Below are 23,368 nucleotides of genomic sequence, written 5' to 3' on the forward strand. Positions count from 1 at the left end.
AGATGGTCACTGAGACGCCTCTTAATTTTAAAATTCTAGGGGCGCCTGGCTGACTCAGTTGGTTGAGCATCTGACTCTTGATTTCGGCTCAGGTCACGATCTCAGGGTCGTGGGATGAAGCACTGCATTGGGCTCTGTGCTCAACGTGGAGTCTGCTTGAAGTTCTCTCTCTCTCTCCCTCCACCATTCCCCTTGCTCTCTCTCTCAATAAATAAATAAAATCTTTTTAAAAAAACAAAAATAAAATTCTAATTTCTCTCCTTCTGATGGCTGTTTAAGACAAAGTCCAGGCCTTTTGTGTTCTCTTAAAGAATTAACATTCTGTGAAGATTTTCAACTTCTGCCTAATCAAAAGCATGTTTAATCAGAATAAGAAGACTGCAATCTCCCTCTAGAGGGACTCAAATACTGAAGAATGACTAGAGTCTCACATCGGCCAAAAAAACTGTATCTATTAGAAAACTGGCATAGTGTAGACAAACTGTAAAATGATTAACATATGTGATTATGAAAAAAAGGTTTAAACTAAAGAAAGGAATCAGGAAGGAAGGAAATTGGTATATTTACTTCTTCTTAATCTCAGTTCTAAACTAAGGGGAAATTCACACATTTTTCCTCTCAAGACGTCATTCTAGAATCCTTCATTCTGCAGTAACATGAACTATATATTTGAAAGGCCAAAAAAAAAAAATCTTCTGATGTGTCTCCTTTCAAACCTATTAAGTTGTTATACTGGCACCACTGGAAGAGTACCAACAAATTCAGTATGTGATGAATTGAAACTGAAATCACACAAACCCTTGGGTCCTTCATCCTTGGGCGGGTGAAGGTTCCTAACTGGATCCCGGATACTGCAGTCAGTCCCTGCCCAGGTGAAATCACAGATGCAGGTAGCTTCATTACTACACACCTGTGAAGAACAAAGAACAGAGATGGGACATTGTCACTGGGATTGTGCTTTTCTGAATAATAGTGATAAATGTGAAAGAGCCATGGGGCAGGGCAGAAGCTTTTAAAAACTGTTTTTGAATTCTTTAAGTCTCCCACGGTGGACAACGGGAGACAGTGTCTATATTAAATTGTTGAATAGTGTTTTTCTTGTTAATTAAAGAGAGACCCATTTAAAAGAAGAAGATGTTTCATTAAATATTAATTATGTTGATATTATTTACCTGCACAAATGTCTGATGATGTAGTTTTTTCAAAAGTAGTTGTTTCTAGGAACATACTTTAGAAACATATGCTTAATTCAAGAAATTAATAGATACTGGGCTCCAGTGGCGAGGCCAGAGGTGAAAGGCCAGAAGACATAAATCATCAATGTACTGTTTTACCTCACCATGTCCAACATCACATTTGTTTGGTGGCACTATCTCAGCCAAATGAACACCCCCCCCCCCACCTCCCCTGCCTGCCCTGGGATCACTCCTCTCTGTCAGCCAGGCTGAAGACCCTCCTCGCATGCTCTTTGTCTCCTTTTGCTGGTCCTGGAGACCAAGCAGCATGCTAGAATGGGCTTATAATTTAGATGAAATAAACAACCATCTGCAAACTAGAGACAGAGGTGTTGAAGCTCTTATTCACCTGTGAGATACATTCAGAGACCGATCATTAGGGATGATAAATTGAATAGAAGCTTATTTCTGTAAGAAGCTTTTTAATCTGAAATGTTATAGTATCACGATTACGATTAATGAGGCTGAATTTGACCTTTTATTTAACAGGATGAAAAAGTGGGAGAGAGAGTAGAGAATGAAGAGCCTTTCTAAGCATTAAGTTTTGATGTGTTCAGGGCAACGACTGAAATATCTCTCTGGTGCTTTTATTTTAACATAGCGATTATTGCGCACTTACTACGTGCTAGGCACCTTTGCTGAGTGTTTTATGTAAAGCATCTAATTTGATCCTCACACTAGCACTCTGGTGGCTGTGGGAGGGTAAGTGACTTACCCGAAGTCACCGAGAGAACAAGAAGCAGAGCCAGGACTCCTACCGGTGGCTCTATCTAGCCTCCAAATCCATGCTCTAAATCCCTAAGCTGTACTGCCTCCCCTGTGAGCCTAGGATTCAACCAAACCCGAAATGCTAAGTAGTCACTGGGCACGTCCTTCTTAGGCCTCTCTACCTTGTTCTACTCTACATTTACTCTATCTCTATATCTACTCTATATCTATATTTTGAATTATTATCACCTTCATTCCAGCATCTCCTTTTATATCATCACTCTCAATTTCTTCATGTCTCTTTTTTTTTCCATTTCTAAAGTCTGTATACATTTTGAAAGATCTTTCTTTTACTAAACCAATTTAAATAATTATTAAAACTTGTTTCTAGATATTAAGCCTAGTTTTGCCAGGAAGTGTCTGCCCAAACACTTTTCAGAGAACTACAAATGTATTTCATTCAACTACAAATGTAGTCCATAGAATTACAAATCCGTGCATGTGTGAGTAGAGAAGGCATCTTCTCTTGAGCTGGCAATGGTCTGCGCATAACCATACAACTTTAAACATGTGAATTATACCAGTGGTCCAACTTCTAGTCTATGCGATCTGGCACATGCAGATATTCAGTTTACATGCTGACTAGCTAAAGGGGAATTTCTGAGAGGACTAAAGTTATTTTGAATGGCACAAAGTAGTTCACGTGGGGTCGACAGCTCTATTAGGAACCATATCGATTTTCTTCCAATTCTTCAGATGTCAAGCTATAGATACGTGGTGAATACAAACAGCCAGTGATAAGAGAAACAACAAAATAAAACCATATTAATACATATGGGTATTATCCTTAGCAGATAAGCATACTAAGGAAAGCATCTTAGGGCACAGATACTGGCAACACTCACAAAAGGAGAATGAATGGTTGGAATGGAAATCTGACCGCTGTGAACTTTGAGGGTGCCAGACAATAAAAGTTTGAACCAGAACACAGATGCCTACTTACCCCATGGCCTGAACAGACTTTACCCTTGGAATCAAGTGGGCAGCTACTCATATTTAGGGCCTGAATCTGTAGGCACTTCCGATCTAAACACATCATGGATGGACCACATGGCGTTCCATCTTCTACATAGCCCACATCTGTATCATCATCTAAAATCACATGAGCACCACTAAAAGGAGAAAAATATTCATACAACTATTAGCAGCATAGTTAGAAATAGAAAGTCAACATGAAGGAGGCTTGGTCTTTATGAAACTAAAGAGGCATTTCTCCACTTATCCCTTCCTTTCCCCTTTCCCCACTTCTCCTTAATAAAAGAGCACATTGACAGGAAATACCTTTTATTGTCATTATTACACTGCATGCCATCAGGAAAAAAATGTCATTTGCACAAAGTGTATTCTAAATCTTCGCTTGTTTTCAAGAACAACATAAAGACTAAGGGAGAGGTGTTCATCTAAGAATAAAGGAAGCAAGCTTAATATGAGCTCTCCAAGGCTCTCAGGTGCGTCATGGTACAAAAAGGCAGATGCTGAGCAAATTAGCAAATGAAAACATTTTGAAAATTATTATGATTGCTTTAGAGAATTGGATTGTTCATGGTTGAGAAAACAAACCAATTCCTCCCTATATTTATTTACTTCTAAAATTTCAAAGTTAGGGACAACTTGGATTTGAGTAATAATCAATGTTATAATTACTAATAGGGTATCTGGCTAAATATACTAGTTTAGAATGTATAATTTAATAAGGCTGTCATATTAAAAGATGTGTGAAAATTTATGTTCAATGAATGTGCATCTAAGTAACTATACTTGAAGACTGCAATTTTATTCCAGGAAGGATTTTTTTTAAGATTTTATTTATTTATTTGAGAGAGAGAGAGAGAGAGAGCACTAGAGAGATGAGTGGCAGGCAGAGGGAAAGGGAAAAGCAGACTCCCCGCTAAGCAGGAAGCCCAACATGAGGCCTGATCCCAAAACCCTGGGATCATGACCTGAGGCAAAGGCAGACACTTAGCCAACTGAGCCACACAGGTGCCCCTCCAAGGCGCCTGGAAGGAAGCAAGGCGTGGGGGAGGAGGGGGTTGGGAGCTGATACTGAGTGCCTGCAGCATCTACTCTGTCTTCACTATTCAGAACTTGTAATTAAAATATTTAAAGAAACTGATTTTAAATGCAAATTAAAGGGCAAATGTTCTCAAAAAAAAAAAAAAAAACTGGGCCTGAGGGGGACACTTATCATCTAAGACCGGTTAGAATTTTCTTCAGAACAATTTATTTTTTTATTTTTATTTTTTTTTAATTTTATTTATTTATGATAGTCACAGAGAGAGAGAGAGAGGCAGAGACCTAGGCAGAGGGAGAAGCAGGCTCCATGCACCGGGAGCCCAACATGGGATTCGATCCCAGGTCTCCACGATAGTGCCCTGGGCCAAAGGCAGGCGCCAAACCGCTGAGCCACCCAGGGATCCCTCTTCAGAACAATTTAAAAGAAAAAAAGGGCGTGTGGGTGGCTTAGTCGATCAAGTGTCAAACTCTTGGTTTCAGCTTGGGTCATGATCTCATGGGTGGTGAGATCAAACCCAACAATTGAGCTCAGTGGGGAGTCTGCTTGAAATAATTCTTTTTAAAGAAAAAAAACAGAAATCATTTGACTAAGAGAACATTATTCAGTTTGTTTACTCAATTTCCTAAATTTTGTGCAAAAAATTTTTTGTATGTTTCCAAATCTTATATTCACTCACATAAGATGAAGGCTGGCTGCTCTAAGCATAGTACAATAAAAGTCTGCAGATGCTAAAGGCAATTCTGTAGGGGAATTCCAGAAGTGTTTTGGGCAACAACAGAACCATTTGAATGAAAGGACAGCATCTTGGAATTAAGACTACTTTGAAAGGAACAATACTTATTTGGAATATAATATGACTCCCTGGCTTTAAAAACATGCCTTGTACTCAAAACTGAATATCAAAAATGTTTGCCTATAGTATAAACAATATTCTAGTAAATATATTCTATATGCGGGTGACTATTTATTAAACCATCTTCTAAACTAGAAATATGTTACATGAAGTACAGCTTAAACTTTCTTGTCATAAAAAAATAAAACACACATAGTGTTCAGATAGTGACCTATTCCAATGCTCAAAGCTTTAATCATGGATACTGTAAGTCTGCTTGATGATTATAATTACAAAGACTGTCCCTCTACCACTAAGTGGTCCAGTTTTTGAGTGAATGTAATTTGCAAATCAACATACAACTTTGTTTTTTTTAAATAACTCTGAACATGAAAAGTGATCATAAAATCAAAGTCAACACTCCTCCTGTGAACAGAAAAATTTCCCTTGATTTTTCTGAATTTGTAATTCTTGTGATTCATTAGGTTTTCAAACATTTAATATATTACCTGCAGTCAATCACTCGGCCTTGATGGTAGAAGGAAGTTGGGATGATCTCACCCTGAAGTTGACCAATTCGTGGAGCTCGAGTAAGATTGGTACAGAGTAAAAACCCACAGAACACATCACTGAGCATGTTAAATAAAAACAAAAACAAAACAGGACAGGAGGAATCAAGCTCCACATAATCAAAAGTATTCAGTCCACACATATCCAATAATTGAAAATATTTTCCTCCATCCTAAATAAAAACACATATTCAGACATTGTTGGTTGGCTATGACCCCCATCCTTCCTTGCTAACAGGGTCACAGTTTTGTTTGGGTAGCAACCAGCTTGCAAGATAGATCATGACTGGTGTCTAAGCTAGTAATGGCATCTCCGACCCCCGTACTCACTTTCCTACCCATCCCACTGTCCTGCCCTAGTAGAACTAAAAGTGGCCCCTGGGTGTTGAGATGCGAGGAAAAGCCCGCTAGAAAGTTGCTGGGGAGAATGTTGCTTTCTGGATAAGAGGTTAGAGCCAGACAGGGAAAAGACCTTTTGTTCAGACTCCCACATTGCCTGCCTTTGAATGTGCGGCCCTGGCATCCACCTTGCCATAGTGAGCTCACCAGCAGAAGGAAGCACTCAACATGCTAAGCATTCCAGAGCAGAGAGAGAGAAATTGGCTGGTTCTTTAGCAACACTATTAAATGACTCAGCCCTCATGAGGGCAGCTACCTCCTGCCTCTCTATTAAATAAACAGTGAACTAACTCCCCCTTTAAAAAGGGCAAGGAATTGAAATGGCACATCAAAAAAGAGGGGAGGAGGAAATCCATGTCCAATAAATGATGAAAATGTACTAAATTCCACTGGTAATCAGGAAAATGCAAATTAAAAACACAATAAATTAGCATTATACCCACCAGAATGGATAAAAGTAAAAAGTCTGATAATAACAAGTGCTGATTCAGTATGTGGGTCAACCAAATTCTCATATGCATATTACTGATGGTTGGGTTTACTACTACAACCATTTTAGAAAACTATCCCATCATCTGGTAACACTGAAAATATACATACCCTCTGACCTAGCAATTTTTCTTTTGGGTATAAACCTTAGAAAAATGTATACAAATGTGCACTGTTACATGTACAGGAATACCCATGGCAACCTGGGTCCAAACAGCCAAAACATGGAAACGACCTAAATGCCCTCTAACACAGAGTGGAGAACTACATCATCATCTGTGAGTATGAATACGAGTTAAAATAAAACAGATGAACGATAAATATGAACAGTGACACACATCATGGAAGATGCTTAAAATGCTGAACTTAAGAGGCAAAATACAAAATAATACATGAAGTATGAGTCCCCAACTTTATGCCAAAGTGTGAGGCAAAATACACTGGGATGTATTTAGGGATGAAAACCAAAGCATCCAAACTCTAAAAGGCAAGAAAGTAATTGTCACAGAAGTCCCGATGATAATACCTCCAGGAGCAAGATGAGGGCACCCTGCGGGGAAGGATACATTTTCTGGGATGCTGCAAGTCCTATTTCTTGATCTATTTCTTGACATGGTAGTTCACGTAATAATTATTTGGCAAATTGTATATTTGTGTGTTATTCACTTTTCTGCTTATATGTCATATTTCCCATTTTTTAAACGTTTCAGAAAACATGCATTAATTTTCTTTAACTCATCGGTGGTTGGATATTCTGTTACTAGATATTCAAAAGCTATCTTCTACAATGACCCAATCCAATGCCTCCCAAACTTTTTGAAGTTACAAAGAACACACAGAAATGCCCAGGTTTGTCTAGGACATTAAACTAATGAATGAAGCTAATGAAATCGAGGTGTCTAACCACATGGATTTTTATGACTTTAGGCTCTACTTCCTTCTACTCTCTGGCACCTCAGAAAGAAGAGCAATATTTTGGAACATCTATGCCTCACTTGTGAGACATCAGATGGGAAGTTCTGTTCTATTATTTTGGTTTAATTTTAAAGAAATTACAGTCAAAGATTTGTTGCCTTGTAAGGCCTCATCCACCATCAAAGACTACAGGGAATAGCAAAGTTTCATGAAGTACACAGAGAGATCATTAACTAGAAAAATAACACTTCTTTAAATTCTTGCTCTGCTTCATAATTGGAAGAATCTTCATTGTCATGGAAGCATAATGAAGGAAATTTGGCCCATAACCTGATAGTTCCATAGATCCATGTCATTGAGTTAACCTTAATAAACTATTAAATCACAATTTTCACTTTCCTTGACTAATCCAGGCAAAGTATTACTGATGTACTCTGAAAATATCTCATTTCCTGAATAAAGATGCCTCTGGAATGCACTAACTAGATGCTTTTGGAAGAGGGAAAATATCTGATATAGACATTAGATGTTTAATTGAATTGAATGGTGTTGCGCTCATGGAACAATCAAAAATATATATTACTTCACTTTGAATTATCCCTAAAATATATACACTCTACATATTTTGCTTGTAGATCTAGATACTAGATATACTAGTACATGCATAGGCATTTCGTACTACCTCAGCAAAGTGTCTTTTCAAAACAAGCATCAAGTAAAATACAACATGTGAGAAATGTTCTGAATTTTACATAAACGTTGTGAGTCTACGTCATGGTGAGCAACTTAGTCCAAAGCCATTTGCTTCTATATATACTGATGTACTTTTAAAATACATACTGTAAAATTTTAAACAGCTGAATATCTATTAAAACTCAGTAACATTTCTTTCGTGCTCAACTCACATCTGAACCAGGGCTTCCGATCACTCATCCTGCCCCCAAAGCTGACCACTTACTGTTTGCTGCACTGGATCCAGCGATCTCCGTCCCTCCCACAGTTTCCCTTCTCCGTGCCTTCTGTGTTCAGCTTCTCGTAACAGAACTTGTCAGACCCGGAAGCCTCTTTTGGAGATGAACAAGAGAAGAGGATTTGTTTTAGTTGTTTTGGTTATGCACAACCAGCAGCGTGCAGGTAAATGTTTAACAACAGGTTCTCCAGGAAAAAAAAAAAAAAAAAATCCTGACTCTGGCATATGCCAATTTCCCTGGTGTAAATGCCATCATGTAAATGTCTCTGGTATAACACAGGGCTAATCTCAAGCTACCAATGTGATGGCCACAGGCTTCTGAAATTCCTCAAAATTTAACACTTGGCTCTTGCAAGCTACTCCAGGACAGTTCTAGCAAGCTGCTGTTTTTAACTTGAGAAACAAACGGACTCCCAGTGCTTGGTGGGTTTGAGGGAGGAAGAGAGGAATGGCCATCGGCAGGAATTAGGGAAGTAGCACATGGAAAACTAAGAAAGATCTGTAGGCTTGTTTTACCCTAGTATTAAAAGATATTATAAAAATCTTAGGCAATTAAGATTTTATGTCAACACTTGGGTTTTGGTATTTAAGCCTTTTAAAAGACAATATGCCTCTATCATCTATTCTCTGTCAAAACTGAAGCACTGAAAATAAATCATTCAGTTAAATGATATTTTGCCAAACACTGAAATACTCCTGCAGGGGCTCTGTTCTCCTTCTGTGGGCTTTATTTTTCTCTGGGGGTGACCCAGTTTCAGCCAGTAAGACAGACCCATCTCTCTGCTATTGTCTGGCCCAAAGAACTGAGGTTCACAGGACAGGCACAGTCAATGTCAGGAAGAGAGTCTGGGCCTCGGGGTGCCTGGCAGGGGGGGGGGGGGCTCAGTCAGTTAAGCATCTGCCTTTGGTTTGGGTCATGATCCTGGGGTCCTAGATGGACTCCCCGCTTAGCTGGGAGTCTTCCTTTCCCTGCACCACTCCCCCCGCCCCCCGGCTCAAGCTAGCTCACTCACTCTCAAATAAATAAAATTTTTTAAAATCTTAAAAAAAAAAAAAGAGTATGTGCATTAACATTTAGGGCATATACTGAGAGCCAGGACCATGTACCCAAATCTCTGGGTCTACACCTCTGGAAGGACCTCATTTCTTCCCTTCAAAACTGAGATGATAAAATTACAGAATTTAAGAAATAAGTCTGGTACTTCACTGGGGTAAAGGAACAGAAGACTAACCTGAGGGGTAATGGTAAAATCCAAGGTACATAGTGAATCACACAAGTGGCTGGATATTGAACATGACTGCCACACTGAACCCAATCTTTGACATCTCTTCTCTGATAGCCACATCACTGAGGGACATGGCTTGGTTCTGATGACAAGTCCCCAGCTTGAACAACCATTTTCTGGGGTTTTGTGACTGTGATTCACAGTTCTCTCTTTTCTCACCCTTTCCTAGATTTTTTTTAAAAAAACATCACTCCGGGGGCGCCTGGGTGGCATAGTCAGTTGAGCATGTGACTCTTGGTTTCAGCTCAGGTCATGGTCTCAGGGTCATGAGATTGAGCTCTGCGTCAGGTTCCACACTCAGAGAGTCTGCTTGAGACTCTCCCTCTCCCTCAGCCCCTCCCTACTTCCACTCTAAAATAAATAAATAAATCTTAAAATAAAATAAAAACATCACTCCACGCTGAACCTGTCTTCAGCAAGACTGGCAGAGCAGGGTAATGTGCAGAGAAACCCACATGCAATCACCAAGCAGGAAAACATGACTTACTCGTGCCCCAGACATGCTGACACTGGTTGTCCCGGGTCTTGCACTCCCCATTATAACAGCGGCCCTGGGGACAGAGAAACACATCAGAAGGGCCCACGCAGCCACTTTCATTTCCCTCAGGTTTGGACTGCATGGTCTCCTTTTGCTGTTTTAGGTAAGTTGATTTTTTTTCAATGCCATACCCCAGTATTTTCACAGTGAAAATAAAAATCCCAAACATCCATCGTAAGGGAGGCACCACCGACAGTTAAATTCTAAAACTCACAACAGACCACACAGTACAGCTCTTTTAAGTCAAAAGTAATCGGAAATTTTAAATTTTATGAAAAACAAAAGTAGGTACACTTCCTTGGGCCATTCCAAAATGATTTTTAGCTCCTTTTGGGTATGAGTGCTACATCATAACATGGCTTCAGAAAAGAAAAAACCACATTATCACCTATTATAGCACATTATAACACTCATATTTTCCCATAATAGGCTGACATTACTGAAAGATGATCACAACTCGATAAATTGGATTCCTAATTCTTTAGTCATTATATTTTTTTCCTTGCCCTCAATCTGGACAATTTGTCACCAGGGCTAAATATAATACTATATTTAGTATTTGATATGCTGTGCAGCAACACTGAATTAGCCGTCCACTGCGATAATTTATTGTTCTTTGAGTTGCAATTTCTCTTCAAAGTTATATTCATCAGAAAGGGGGAAAAAAAACCTCCTAAACTAATCCTTTTAAAATTATACTTAAAACTCATAGCCCAGCATACCTGATTTTGATTGCATGCATAACCATCTTGTTTATGAAGGTTTGGTGGGCACTGAAAAATACAATGTATTTAGTTAACATTCAACATAAGTACCTTCAGATTATGTGTACAATATATAAAAATGCAAAAAAAAAAAGCAAGCATGGTGAATATATAATTGGGAATGTCTAGAAAAACATGAGTAACCCCTTCAGTAGGTTATCCAAACTAATTCTTCTATTACTGGTAAACATAATAAATTCATCCATGCGGTGAGTACTTCTTTTTATTTCTCTGGCTTCCATGAGGTGGACTAGAATCAGAACTTACATATTCACTTGCCTACAGAGTTAAAAGTAGAAGGAATCAAAATGGACAACGAAGGGCATGAATCAGCTTGTTATGCAGGCGGGGAACATTCAGGAACTAACCCACGAGACCTCTCTCAGCCCTGTGAAATGTCAAATCTGCATTCGACACCCGTGATGCTCACCTAGAGGCCACATTACTGAAAAAGAAGAAATACTCTTTCAACTCAGTGTGAGTGCTGCATCTCCATTACATCTCTGACCTCTCTGACTACAGACGTGTTACTAGAACAATCGTGACGGGATGGTTATTGCTTTTTCCAGGTCTATTTATCAAGTCATTGTTTAAAAGTACACTTCATTTTATCAGAAAGTTACTCTAAATGAATTAAAATATTTACTCTCTATGCATTTTATTGGCCATATTTGAGAGAGCTGAAGACAGTACAAGTCAGAGGAGCTAGTACAGTGTTCAAAACAAATATGCAAAGAAAAAAGCAATATACAGGTAAATGAGTGAGAAACACAGCAATAGGCACCAGGGTCTCCCCGCAGTCTTCAGCTCTCAGGATAGGACAGTTCTGCTTTCCCAACTGGCCAGGCCCCAAACCATGAAGTCATCCTCTGTTTCTCTTTCTCTCACACCCTCCTTCCAGTCCATCAACAAATCCTACTAGGTCTACTTTCAAAATATAGTCACAATCTGATGACTTTTCTCCTTCTCCACTGCTAACCCCCAGTCCAATCCACCATCCTGTCTCACCTGTATTATGCAACAGCCTCCAACTGATTGCCCCGTTTGCACCCTAGTCTATACAGCTACTGGAGCGTCCTTTTAAAATCATAAACCACATCATGTTGCTCCTCTGCCTGATGACTTCCCAACATACTTGAGGGACTTAAAAGTTCAACGTGATATGCACTTTGCCATCCCCCCATCTCCATCCTCTCTCTGGTCTCTTTGCTACTCTGCCATCACTGATCCGATGCTCTGTGAACGTGCCAGGCTTGCTTCTATGCCACAGCCTCTTGCCTTTGCTCTTCCTTCAATCTCCCCCTCCCCCCCAGATTTCTGCATGGTTTGCTTTCAAAAACTGTAATCCTCCCCATGTTGGCATTCTCTATTTCCTGTTTTTTTTTTCTCCATAAGATTTAACATCTCATATTCATCTATGTTACTTATTTGTGTATTGTCCCCACCCCAATGTGAGCTCCATGCAGGCAGGGATAGTATGTGCTGTTCCTTGCTGCCTCCCTAGCATCGAGAACAAAACTGGGCTCCATTATTATTGAGTAGGTGCTCAGTTACTATCGGCCAACTGGATGAAAAAATGAATGACCCATTCAGACACAATTAAGTTACTCTGTTCTGGGTGCCTGGGCGGAGGGGCTCTGTTGGTTAAGCATCTGCCTTTGTCTCAGGTCGTGATCTCAGGGTCCTGGGATCGAGGTCAGTCTCCTTTTCCCTCTCCCTCTGTGCTTTCTCTCAAATAAATAAATAAAATCTTTTTAAAAAAGTTACTCTGCACATATCAAGCTGTTTATCAAGTTCACTACAGAAAGGTAATAGAACTAATTTAGAATTTGCAATTACTAAGAAGCACTAACTTACAAAGGAACACTTTTAGATAAAATGCTTTCGTCTTACATCTTTCTAAAGAATAACTGACTTTCATATAAGCTTTCATTTGCCACAGCTTTTCAATCAATCTGATGGTGACTACTTAAAGGACATAATTATCAGTTCCTTTTTAAAACCTGCCACAGTGGGCCAAAGGCACAGAAACAGAGATCCAAGTGGACTCTTTCATCTATCCAAATCCACTGAAAATGCAGTCATTATCTTATTAATCAACTAACATTAATTATTCACTTACTCCAAGACGAATACAATCACACCAGACAAAAATGCAAAAGAAATGTTGCTACTAGAATGGGTCTATCAGGGTCTAAAATTATATGATAGTTGACTTTTGTGATGTTTCAATTAAAAAAATTTTGTAGAAAAAAAAAAAATTTTGTAGAGCTCTTCAATAATTAAAAAAAAAAAAAGCCCCTACTGTAAACTGTTACAGCTACACGCAAGATTTCTAATCAATTTATTTTTAGTTTTTAGGCTAATGAAAGCAAATTGCTGATCACTGAAACGTTTAACATGGGAAATTATGGAATGTCTTACATCGTCTGGGGACACTGAAAACAAAAGGACCATAAATCTGCGGACTTTATTCTGCATGTGACTAGAGCTCTGGATTCAGTCTCTAAATACCATTCCAGCCCCCACTTTCATGCTGTGCAGGAAGGTTCACACGAGGCAGGACTTCAACAGTGCAGTAGCATTTAAATGTGCTTATTTTAAATTGTGTTATATCACCCATATAGATGACATATTTTTTAGTGCTAACAAGAAACATTTCCCACATCTTTCAAAAATACTTTTTTATTATATCATCCAGTATTGTTTGCCAAGGATTTCTCTCAGTTGCACAAGTATTGTTTATTCTGTGAGAAACTGAATTTACAAAGTAGCTCAGAGGCATCAGTAAATGATAATCTCAAAATTTAGCAAAGACATGAGGAACAAGACAAAGTCAGAATGTTGCCAATGACACTGATTCTCAGAGATGCAGAGGTTCTCAGAGATCCTAATCATAATCAGTATCCATTAAATTCAAAGCTCAATGCCTGTTACAAAACAGAAGAATTCTGGGGGATCTTAATTCCCTCTACTCCCATTATCTATGTCAGGAGGATTCTGGTCATATAAGGAAATTATTGCTAAAAGAACATGCTATTCTAATATTTTAATTCTCTACTGAGAAATTAATTTAACTGTACAATTTTCACCTTACATACATAAAGCAAAAGGAATGTTTTAGGGTGTCTGAGTGGCTCAGTCAGTTAAGCCTCTAACTCTCAATTTTGGCTCAGGTCATGATCTTGGGGTCCCAAAACTGAGCCTCGCATCGGGCTCAGACTCAGTGTGAAGTCTGTTTGTCTCTCTCTCTCCCCCTGCTTGCTCTCGCTCCCTCTCTCTCTCTTTAAAAAAAGAACATTTAAAAAATTTAGACAATAGAATATTAAGTTGAACATAGAGCCCTCATTATAAAAGCCTTACTTCCAGTAAATTCTATGGCAATTCAGGAATTAAAGGCTGACATTAAAAACAAATACCCACCATTTGCTCCAACGTGGATGGAACTGGAGGGTATTATGCTGAGTGAAATAAGTCAATTGGAGAAGGACAAACACTATATGGTCTCATTCATTTGGGGACTATAAAAAACAGTGAAAGGGAATAAAGGGGAAAGGAGAAAAAATGAGTGGGAAATACCAGAAAGGGAGACAGAACATGAAAGACTCCTAACTCTGGGAAATGAACTAAGGGTGGTAGAAGGGGAGGTGGGCGGGGGGGTGGGTAACTGGGTGACGGGCAATGAGGGGGGCACTTGATGGGATGAGCACTGGGTGTTATTCTATATGTTGGCAAATTGAACACCAATAAAAAATAAATTTATAAAAACAAACAAACAAAAAAAAGGAATTAAAGGCTGAAAAGTGAAAAAACTGTACTTTGAAAAGAGCTGAACACATAGAACCCAAACTATATATGATGGGTGTAAGAATAGTAGTATTCTACAGAACTAAAAATATAACTCATGGAAACAGTATGTCAGGATTGTCACAAAACATAAAACTTGGCACAAAACATAGAACCCACAATTCTTACACCCTTTCACTATATTCTAGGAAAATTGCAAAGAAACCAATTTACATATCTAAATGGAAGAAACAGATATGCATAAAAATCAATAAAGAATAGCCTGAACACTATTTCTCTGCATCACATCCTTAGAAAGGTCCCTCTGAATTGAATCTCAGATAATATACATCAAGAACTTTCAAAAAAGTTAGTTAGACACTTTTGTGTCCCTCTCTTCTTGTTTTGTTTTGCTTTTTTCCAGTGAAGAGCACAGAGTGCTACTCCAGTTACTCTGCTCCTATACTCGCTTCCCCTGAGGGCAAGTAGAGTGACTGATTGATTGACAAACTCGGGAAGAAATACTGGCCCTTCGGCTGCTGTTGCCACTCATTTCCTGCCTACTCATGTGCATTAGACTATCATCACTGCTCCTCCAAGACACACAAGACAACAGCCATTTTTGCAAGAAGTCACTCCAGACCCACTTTTGTCAATAACCTGTTCCTACAGCCTGAATCTGGGATCTATTAAGAGGCTCATTTAGCTCTCATATGAAGTTACGGCTTTCAACGTGGCCATTTTCAATATGAAAAATGGTATTTTAAAAAATGGTATTTTGACCTCCCACTGTACTCTATTTATTGGGAGCCCCATGGAAACCATAATATCCAGCAGTAGATAAATTCATTTCTGGGCAATTTATCCTAAGGAGCGAATCCTGAATAACAAACATTCTTAAAGATGCATACAGGTGTTCACTGCCATACTAATTACAATAATGAAAAACTGTCAACAACCTAAATATCCACCACTGGATAAGAAGTCACAAGTCAACTCATAAATCCATATGATAGACTCTCATGCAATTGTAAAAAGGGTATTTATAAAGACTGTGGATTAATACAGGAAAATGTTTTTGAACAATGTTTTGAAGTAATGTCAGTGCAAAAATAAAAGTAGAATAAAATCCAAAATCCTTACCTATTCCCTAATTGCCCTAATACCTGATTTACTCTTGATTTTTTTCTACTACTCTCTGGTAATCCCTGCTTTCATTCCATTTCTTAAGCCAAGCTTCCTTACTAGCTGTTTCCTGACTAGCTCCTCCTTATTTACCCTTCTACTTAAATGCCAGCTTCTTCAGGAAAATACACCTGACCACCCCACCTAAAGCCCCCCACCTCACATCTCACCTTATTTTACCTTAGCACATACCACTCTTGGATATTTTTGTTCACTTATTTCTCCACCCAGCAGAATGTAAGTTCCATAAGTGCAAGAACTTGCCTATCCTATTCCCTACTATATCCCAACATTTACCAAACTCTTTTTATTAGCAAGATGGTTGCAGAATAGAGACAAGGCCCAGATACCACTCTCTGTAGTAAACATGAATCATTAACCAAGGTATTAAATTGTTCAGATTTTAAGACCCACAGTCTCAGAGTATTACTTTTGGAAAACAAGGTAATGGCAGTTATGTAAAGAATATACAGTAGTATGGTTTAAAACAAAACTTGTTTTTTTTAGTGCTGACACACAGCAGGTGCTCAATGAATGTTCATTTGAATGAAAAATAAAGACTTAAAATAATGTGATATAAATTTTTTAAACATAAAAAATTGTACAAAGAAGGAATGCTAGTAGGCAACATTAATTATAATGTTACAATAATTTTTAATGTGAAGAAGACCACGCCAAACCATATGGACCATGATGCCAGGAAAATGTAAATGGGAAACAGTTGGAGACCAGAACTGAGAGGGGGACACCTGCTCCCGCTCCCTCTTCAATCAGAGCAGCGCTACTTGTTCTCTACTTTCTACAGCAGGCATCTAACAAATTTTTTCTTAAAAGAAAGTGCCCTGTGGCTTAAAAATGTTTGAAAATAGTACATTAATTCTTCATCAGTGTGAACATACAATTTTAGATGTGGGGACTGAAAGGAACATAAATTCATTGGGGAGAAACCATATAATGGGAACTAATTATGAAGGAGAAATTTGAAAGAAGAAAGAGATTTAGGTCCAGGAAACACAACAAATGTTCCTAAAATCAAGGCATGGTGGAGATCCAGAAATTACTAGAAAACAAAGTGAAGTAAAACAAAAAACAAAGAAACCAAATCATATTTCCATATGTAGCCCAACTGAACGCTTTCCAATGTGTACAATATTTGCAAGTCAAATGTATTTTTTAAAAACTTGGTTTGTCATACCTGGCCAGAGTCTCCAGTACAATATTCAGTAATATCACACCCATTCACAGCATCCCGACATTCATATCCTCGTGGCTGAAACTGCAAATCAAAATTCAATATTAAGAACTTGTGTTAATTAATATTTCCAATAGTTAGCATTGTTATATTCACCAATAATTTGGATACTCTCTCATAACCATCACCAAACTCTTTTTATGAATTAGCAAGTTAGCTGCAGAATAGAGACAAGGCCCAGATACCACTCTGTGTAGTAAATATGCATCATTAAGCAAGGCATTAAATGTTCAGATTTTAAAACCCATGGTCTCAGAGTATTACTTCTGGAAAACAAGGTAACAGCAATTATGTAAAGAAGATACAGTATTATGGTTTAAAACAAAAGAGCAAATCACTAAAATATGAACATTTAAGATCTCTCTGAAGATTGATATACACACCCAAGCTTCACTAATTGTATCTGTTAGCTTGTTCATGATAATCTTAATGTTAATCTTGCTTTAGCTAAATATACACAATCAAAGTGCAGTGAATTCATATGAACTCCTTTCAGTGACACCAATCACATTGAAGGGGTGGGTAAAAGATGAAGGAAAGAGACCAATGATGTCAAGCAACTTATAATCTGGTGGGGAACATAAGGCAACCAAGCTAGAATTTCTTAAAATACCATAAGACCTCTTGGCATTGAATAAAATAATAAAATCATTTTACTTTATAGTTAGAAGCAACATTAGAGGGTCAGCAAATGAGAAAAAGGAATATTTTAAAAATGGCTTTTCAAAAATTGGAGGTTCTACAGATGGAAGTTAACTGTGTCCACATGCATTAGCTCTATATATACACATATAAGCAAATAGATGAATATTATTTCCTTATCTTGCTTTCTTGCCTTTACAGGAGATTTTTTTAAAAACCACACATAAAAATGTGAGCACTAGGTTTTATGTTCATGGTCCAAAAATAAATTAGGTCCAAAATAAATGTACATATACATTGTAATAAATGTAAAGAAAAATGTTATAAGTAGGCCATATTATTTTAAAAGACCCCAGGATTGTCCCTCTTCTATTCAACCATCCTTTCAACCATCTAATGTGGTTTTCATCTTCATTAGCAGGGCAACTCTCAAGGTTGGAAGGACAGGATAGTTGATACTGAACCATAGCAAAGGTAAATGTTTTGACCTACAGAATTTAGGTAGCTTTATGGATTCTACAAAACTGCAAGGGACACATCAATCAACAAATGTGTGGCCAGATCTACAACTCCTCTATGTACACCGTGAGATATTTAGCTAATACGTCCTCGAAAAGGAAAGACAGAAGTGTCGGGTGACTCACAAGACATGAGGTACTGTTACAGCAGGGCCCGTCGCTGCAGTGGGCCCCGTTGGACAGAGAGCACTTCTTACAGCATAATCCATAGCATTCCTAGGGGAGACATTCCACGTGAGTAAGTGAGGCTGGTCATTCAACCCTCTCTCTACATGTGACTTATGTATAATCCACAAGAGGAGACTTGCACAATAACTAGCAAGCATTTCAGGAAGTAGTCACTTTAAACAATGATAAAATTCCTTCCTGCGATATTTTTCAGCAAAGTATGATCTTCTGTGAAAGGGCTTCTCTCCCAAAAAGTGAGCTTATTTCTTAGCAGGTACATCACCTTCCGTTAGCTCTTTCTTAAGACCCTATCTCATTTGGGGTTTTTAAAAAATATTTTATTTTTAAGTAATCTCTACATCCAACATGGGGCTCGAACTCACAATCCTGAGATCAAGAGTTGCATGCTCTACCAACTGAGCCAGCCAGGTGCCCCAAGACTATCTAGTTTTATAAAGACAAAAATAATACACACCATGGAAAGAATATTTCGTGATTTGGTATAATCTGAATGGGATGGATATGAGCTATGGATTTTTAGGAGGTAGGAGATTTGATTAGAAGAACCCATTAGGTATTTTTTCAAACAGGGCCATAAGAACTTGATTATCTCTAACATGTCTGAGCTGGGATTAGGCATTGATGAGAGAGATGAGAAAGAAAAGCAGTAAGACCAAGGGAAGGACAGTGTAGGCTTCTCACTATTCTTGTTTGCTCTGGGAAGGAGCTGGTTTGAAGGTAGGAAAGATCTCTTATACTTACCACATGTAATAAACCACAGTCACATTCCTCCCCAGCCTCCACATATCCATTTCCACATTCTGTGGGTTCAAATAGCTGAAAGAGGTTAGGAAGACAAAGGAAAAACATTTTAATTTATCACAGAAAACCAACACACCAATCAGGCCACATACATGGCCCTATAATCAGCTATCATGTGATATTCTTCTGTGATTTGCTGTGACGGCATCTTACAGATGATATCTGTGTGGGTAGCACTGTTCACTTATTAATAACACTTCTAAAAATGTATTCCAAATGGGGTAATATTTCTTGGAGGATTCTCTGGAGGTGGGCTCCAGAGATGACCTCTACCATTAGAATTACTTATTAATGGAAATTAGCTGTCAAAACGAATAGATCATTTATCATACTTGCTAATGGGGCAAAGATGCAATTGCTAAGACTAACGGATATCTAATTTACTGACTTATCTCAAGGTAGCTGAGAAAACAAAAATTGTCAAAAAGATAAAAATGTTTCGGTCAGAGCTGAATGTAATATATACAATCAAGAAAAAGCAAATAAGCTTAGAAAAGGTGCTGCTGGGAATCCATGCCCACCACTCTCATTGAAAGGAAATCTGCACTGTCTAAAGCATATTAAATAAATGTGCAGACGGGGCACCTGGGCGGCTCAGTGGTTGAGCGTCTGCCTTTGGCTCAGGTCGTGATCCCGGGGTTGTGGGATCGAGTCCTGCATCAGGCTCCCTGCAGATAGCCTGCTTCTCCCTCTGCCTATGTCTCTGCCTCCTTCTCTCTGTGTGTCTCATGAATAAATAAAACCTTTAAAAAATAAATAAATAATTGTGCAGACATATGCACCGATGTATAGAAATCTCTCGATCATTCCTGGAGCAATGGAAGAGTCAAATTTCTAGAATAATCCACTTGACTAGTGCTATAGTTTGCCAGACAAACTATATTGCAAACAATTGTGGAGGCAGTGAGTGTTCATGAGAAACATTCCCATTTTCTGTCAGCTGGAGCAAGATCTCCCTGTGTGTGTCTATCACACTTGGATGAAGACTGGAACAGCACATTCCAACCAAAACACTCAAAGCCAGGAGTATGAGAGGGCAAGAGAGACTCCTCCTCCAGCATACACACCCCAAGAGAAGGGTTGCCCTCCAAGCCCATCTGAGGAAGACCTGATTCTCCCTCCACATCGAGGAAGGGAAAACTCTTACTCAAAGCAAGAAAGTTTTTCATTCCTCCATAGGAAAGTCCCACAAGTAACATCAACAGTCCTCATCTCTGTGGTATTTCATCAGCAGTCAGGAGGAAATGGAAATGGCAAGTTCAGACTGGACCATGGCTAGCACTTCCTATTAGGCCTCACATGGAGCCAAATGCTAGATCTCATTCTTAGGACCCTCCTTCCATCCTGCGGCAGGCCTCTATCACAAACCAGGTGGAAAACACAGCAGGTGGGGAGAGTCCCACAGCACAGAGACAAGGCAGGCAAGTAATGTGAAAAAACCATGTAAACCGTGCATGCATACATTCATTGACTAAAAAAGCACTTGGAAAAGGTCAGTTCTTTGATACATACATATAAACTATTCCACTGGAATCCACGGGGGCTTCCTTTAAAAAAAAATCATTCTACCATGTAGCTGAAAAAAATAAATCCGTATTTACTAACTTTTAAAACTGAAGATATAGGGCTATTTTCATTTGGTTTCTGAGCTACTGGAATAATTTTCTTTCTACTCACAGGCAATTGCAGAAATCTAATGATGGACCCTTCCACACACACTAGAAACCTGAGGACTGAGTGCTGTGCTCCCAGGCAAGATGCTATATTATAATTGACTGGTGAGACGCAAGGCAGGTAAAAATCAATCACGTACACTTTAATTCATAAATGCCAGCAGTTCACATTGATTCATTACTACTCATCTCTCCCATTTTGAACACTTTGAAGTTTTCAGATTTCTGTTGCACTGAGATCAATGCCATGAAAGGCAGGCGGTTGAATTTGATGGTGCAAGGTCACCTTAAAATTCCTGTTTCTTTTTCTGCAGACTCATTGAGATTTTATAGAGATGTCAGGCATCAAACTACAGTCCCTTGACTACAGGAGTATCACTTAATGATGAGGAGAGGAGTAAATTATTCTGTTAGTTATCCACACCAGTCACTGATTTTTTTTTTAAGTTAGTATGATTTCACTGTTCTTTCAATTCATAGAGCATTAAACATTTTGTATAGCAAATGGACTATATTTGATTTATGAAGTAGTATTTTCAAAAGAAATATGAAATGTGTAATGTTAGAATCTCTATACCATCTGCTAATGAGCAGCAATCCTGTCTTTTTGCCTGTTGAGTGATTCATTTTCAAACATGCTACTAGAGGTCCACAGTCCCTTATGCAAAAGCTTTGTGGCCAGTGAATTTGAAAATTCTGGCTTTGCTAGATTTTAGAAAAGTATGATGCATTTACCATGTTCTATGTAATAGCCCCGAGGGGCCTGGTGCACACCCTCTAATCAAAAACATTTATATTTCTGCAGTAATACTTATGAATATTTACACAATGAAGGATAATAAAAGTTTTCAGTCCAGGAGAAGTTTTACTGCCCGACGTGTTTTCTGCAAACTCATAAAAAACACTTTCAATTTTCAGACCTTTCTGAATTAAGGAATGATGGATAAGGATTGTGACGCTGTATATATGAATTCTGATGAAATGCCAGTTGACATCATGGACCTTCCCACACAAAGAGACTATATAACAAATAATAAATACACATATGTATTTATGAGATCCATAAATAACTTGGGCTATTTTTTGGCTAGCCGATATTCATAATAGTTCCTGTCTAGGGGAATAGACCACTCAAAAAAATTTTTTAAAAAGCCAAGGAATTGGGGATCCCTGGGTGGCTCAAAGGTTTAGCGCCTGCCTTCAGCCCAGGGCGTGATCCTGGAGTCCGGGATCGAGTCCTGCATCGGGCTCCCTGCATGGAGCCTGTTTCTCCCTCTGCCTGTGTCTCTGCCTCTCTGTGTGTGTGTGTGTGTCACTCATGCATAAATAAATAAAATCTTTAAAAAAAAAAAAAGCCTGGGAATTAGTTATACCCTTAAAGAGATGTCAGTGGAATATGGAATTTTTGTCAGAGAAATGGGTTGAAGCAATATCCCTTAATCTAACTCACAATCTCTAAGCAGCAGGATGAAAATCCTAACGTGTAAATTTCAAAGATGTTTTAATTGAAGGGCATTTGTTTCTTTGTTTAGAGGACAAAGTGGGAGGGGTACAGCTAGCGCTGAAAAATCAGATTCACAGTAGCAAAACCATGATTTTATCATTCATTTAAGCAGGACCAGATTTCAACATGATAATGGCTTTTATAATAAATATTAATCTGACAACCCCCCACCAAAGAAAAACCTATTTTCTTTTTTTTTTTTTTTTTTTTTTTTTTTATGATAGGCACACAGTGAGAGAGAGAGAGAGGCAGAGACATAGGCAGAGGGAGAAGCAGGCCCCATGCACCGGGAGCCCGACGAGGGTCTCCAGGATCGCGCCCTGGGTCAAAGGCAGGCTCTAAACCGCTGCGCCACCCAGGGATCCCAGAAAAACCTATTTTCTAAGATAAGTATCTGACATTTGGCAGTGTTCTATTGTAAATAAATATGCCTTTTTGCAACTAGTTTTATTAAGGCACAGAGCTACTTTTCAACATTTCACAAAGATAAAATGCAAGAATGACTTTTAAGTCTTTTCCCATAATAGATTTGTGACTAGATCCTGAGCAGATCGGAGGTGGATATGATCACGAAGGTTGTTGCTTTCATAAATGTTATGTACATCAAACACATTTCTCAAAAGCAAGAAAAAAAAAAAAAGGAAGAAGAAGAACCAGAGAAATAATTACACTTTCTGAGTTACTAACCTTTGTCGGCCTGTTGAAAAGACAGGCTCCACCCCCTCTTTGTAAAAAGTCTCTATATTCCAAAATGCTGCACTTTGAGAACTTTCGGGAATGGGACACCCTGAGAAAATAAAGAATCAATTATGTAAATAATTTACCAAAAGCAGTCATCAGAGAAGAAAATTAAAACCCTTGAATTAGAACAAAATGTTCACTCTGGATCTAGATGATTCCACACAAATTTTGACAAGGCATTTATGTTCAAATTGCCAAATAAGTATGTGTGGTAGAACTTATAAAAATAGTCTAAGAAAACCACAGATTGGGAGCCAGGTTATCACCTCCTCAGCAGCCAAGCCCTTCTGTGCCTGGG

The 23,368-nt window shown here is 38.5% G+C and overlaps 1 protein-coding gene across 6 annotated transcripts in view; it reads right to left on the reverse strand.

The window, feature by feature from the left end:
• ADAM23 (ADAM metallopeptidase domain 23) overlaps nucleotides 1–23,368 on the reverse strand; it is a 169,406-nt gene that overhangs the window by 22,230 nt on the left and 123,808 nt on the right. For all 6 annotated transcript variants that reach the window (XM_072742146.1, XM_072742145.1, XM_072742143.1 and 3 more), the window contains exons 15-24: nucleotides 23,017–23,116; nucleotides 19,093–19,167; nucleotides 18,289–18,378; nucleotides 16,946–17,026; nucleotides 10,738–10,788; nucleotides 9,965–10,028; nucleotides 8,180–8,285; nucleotides 5,359–5,478; nucleotides 2,947–3,115; nucleotides 799–910 (exon numbers count right to left, since the gene is read on the reverse strand). In XM_072742146.1, the coding sequence (XP_072598247.1) occupies nucleotides 799–910; nucleotides 2,947–3,115; nucleotides 5,359–5,478; nucleotides 8,180–8,285; nucleotides 9,965–10,028; nucleotides 10,738–10,788; nucleotides 16,946–17,026; nucleotides 18,289–18,378; nucleotides 19,093–19,167; nucleotides 23,017–23,116 (968 nt within the window). The remainder of the gene's footprint in view (nucleotides 1–798; nucleotides 911–2,946; nucleotides 3,116–5,358; nucleotides 5,479–8,179; nucleotides 8,286–9,964; nucleotides 10,029–10,737; nucleotides 10,789–16,945; nucleotides 17,027–18,288; nucleotides 18,379–19,092; nucleotides 19,168–23,016; nucleotides 23,117–23,368) is intronic.

Source organism: Vulpes vulpes, chromosome 16 (assembly GCF_048418805.1).
Source record: "Vulpes vulpes isolate BD-2025 chromosome 16, VulVul3, whole genome shotgun sequence".
Lineage (NCBI taxonomy): Eukaryota > Metazoa > Chordata > Mammalia > Carnivora > Canidae > Vulpes > Vulpes vulpes.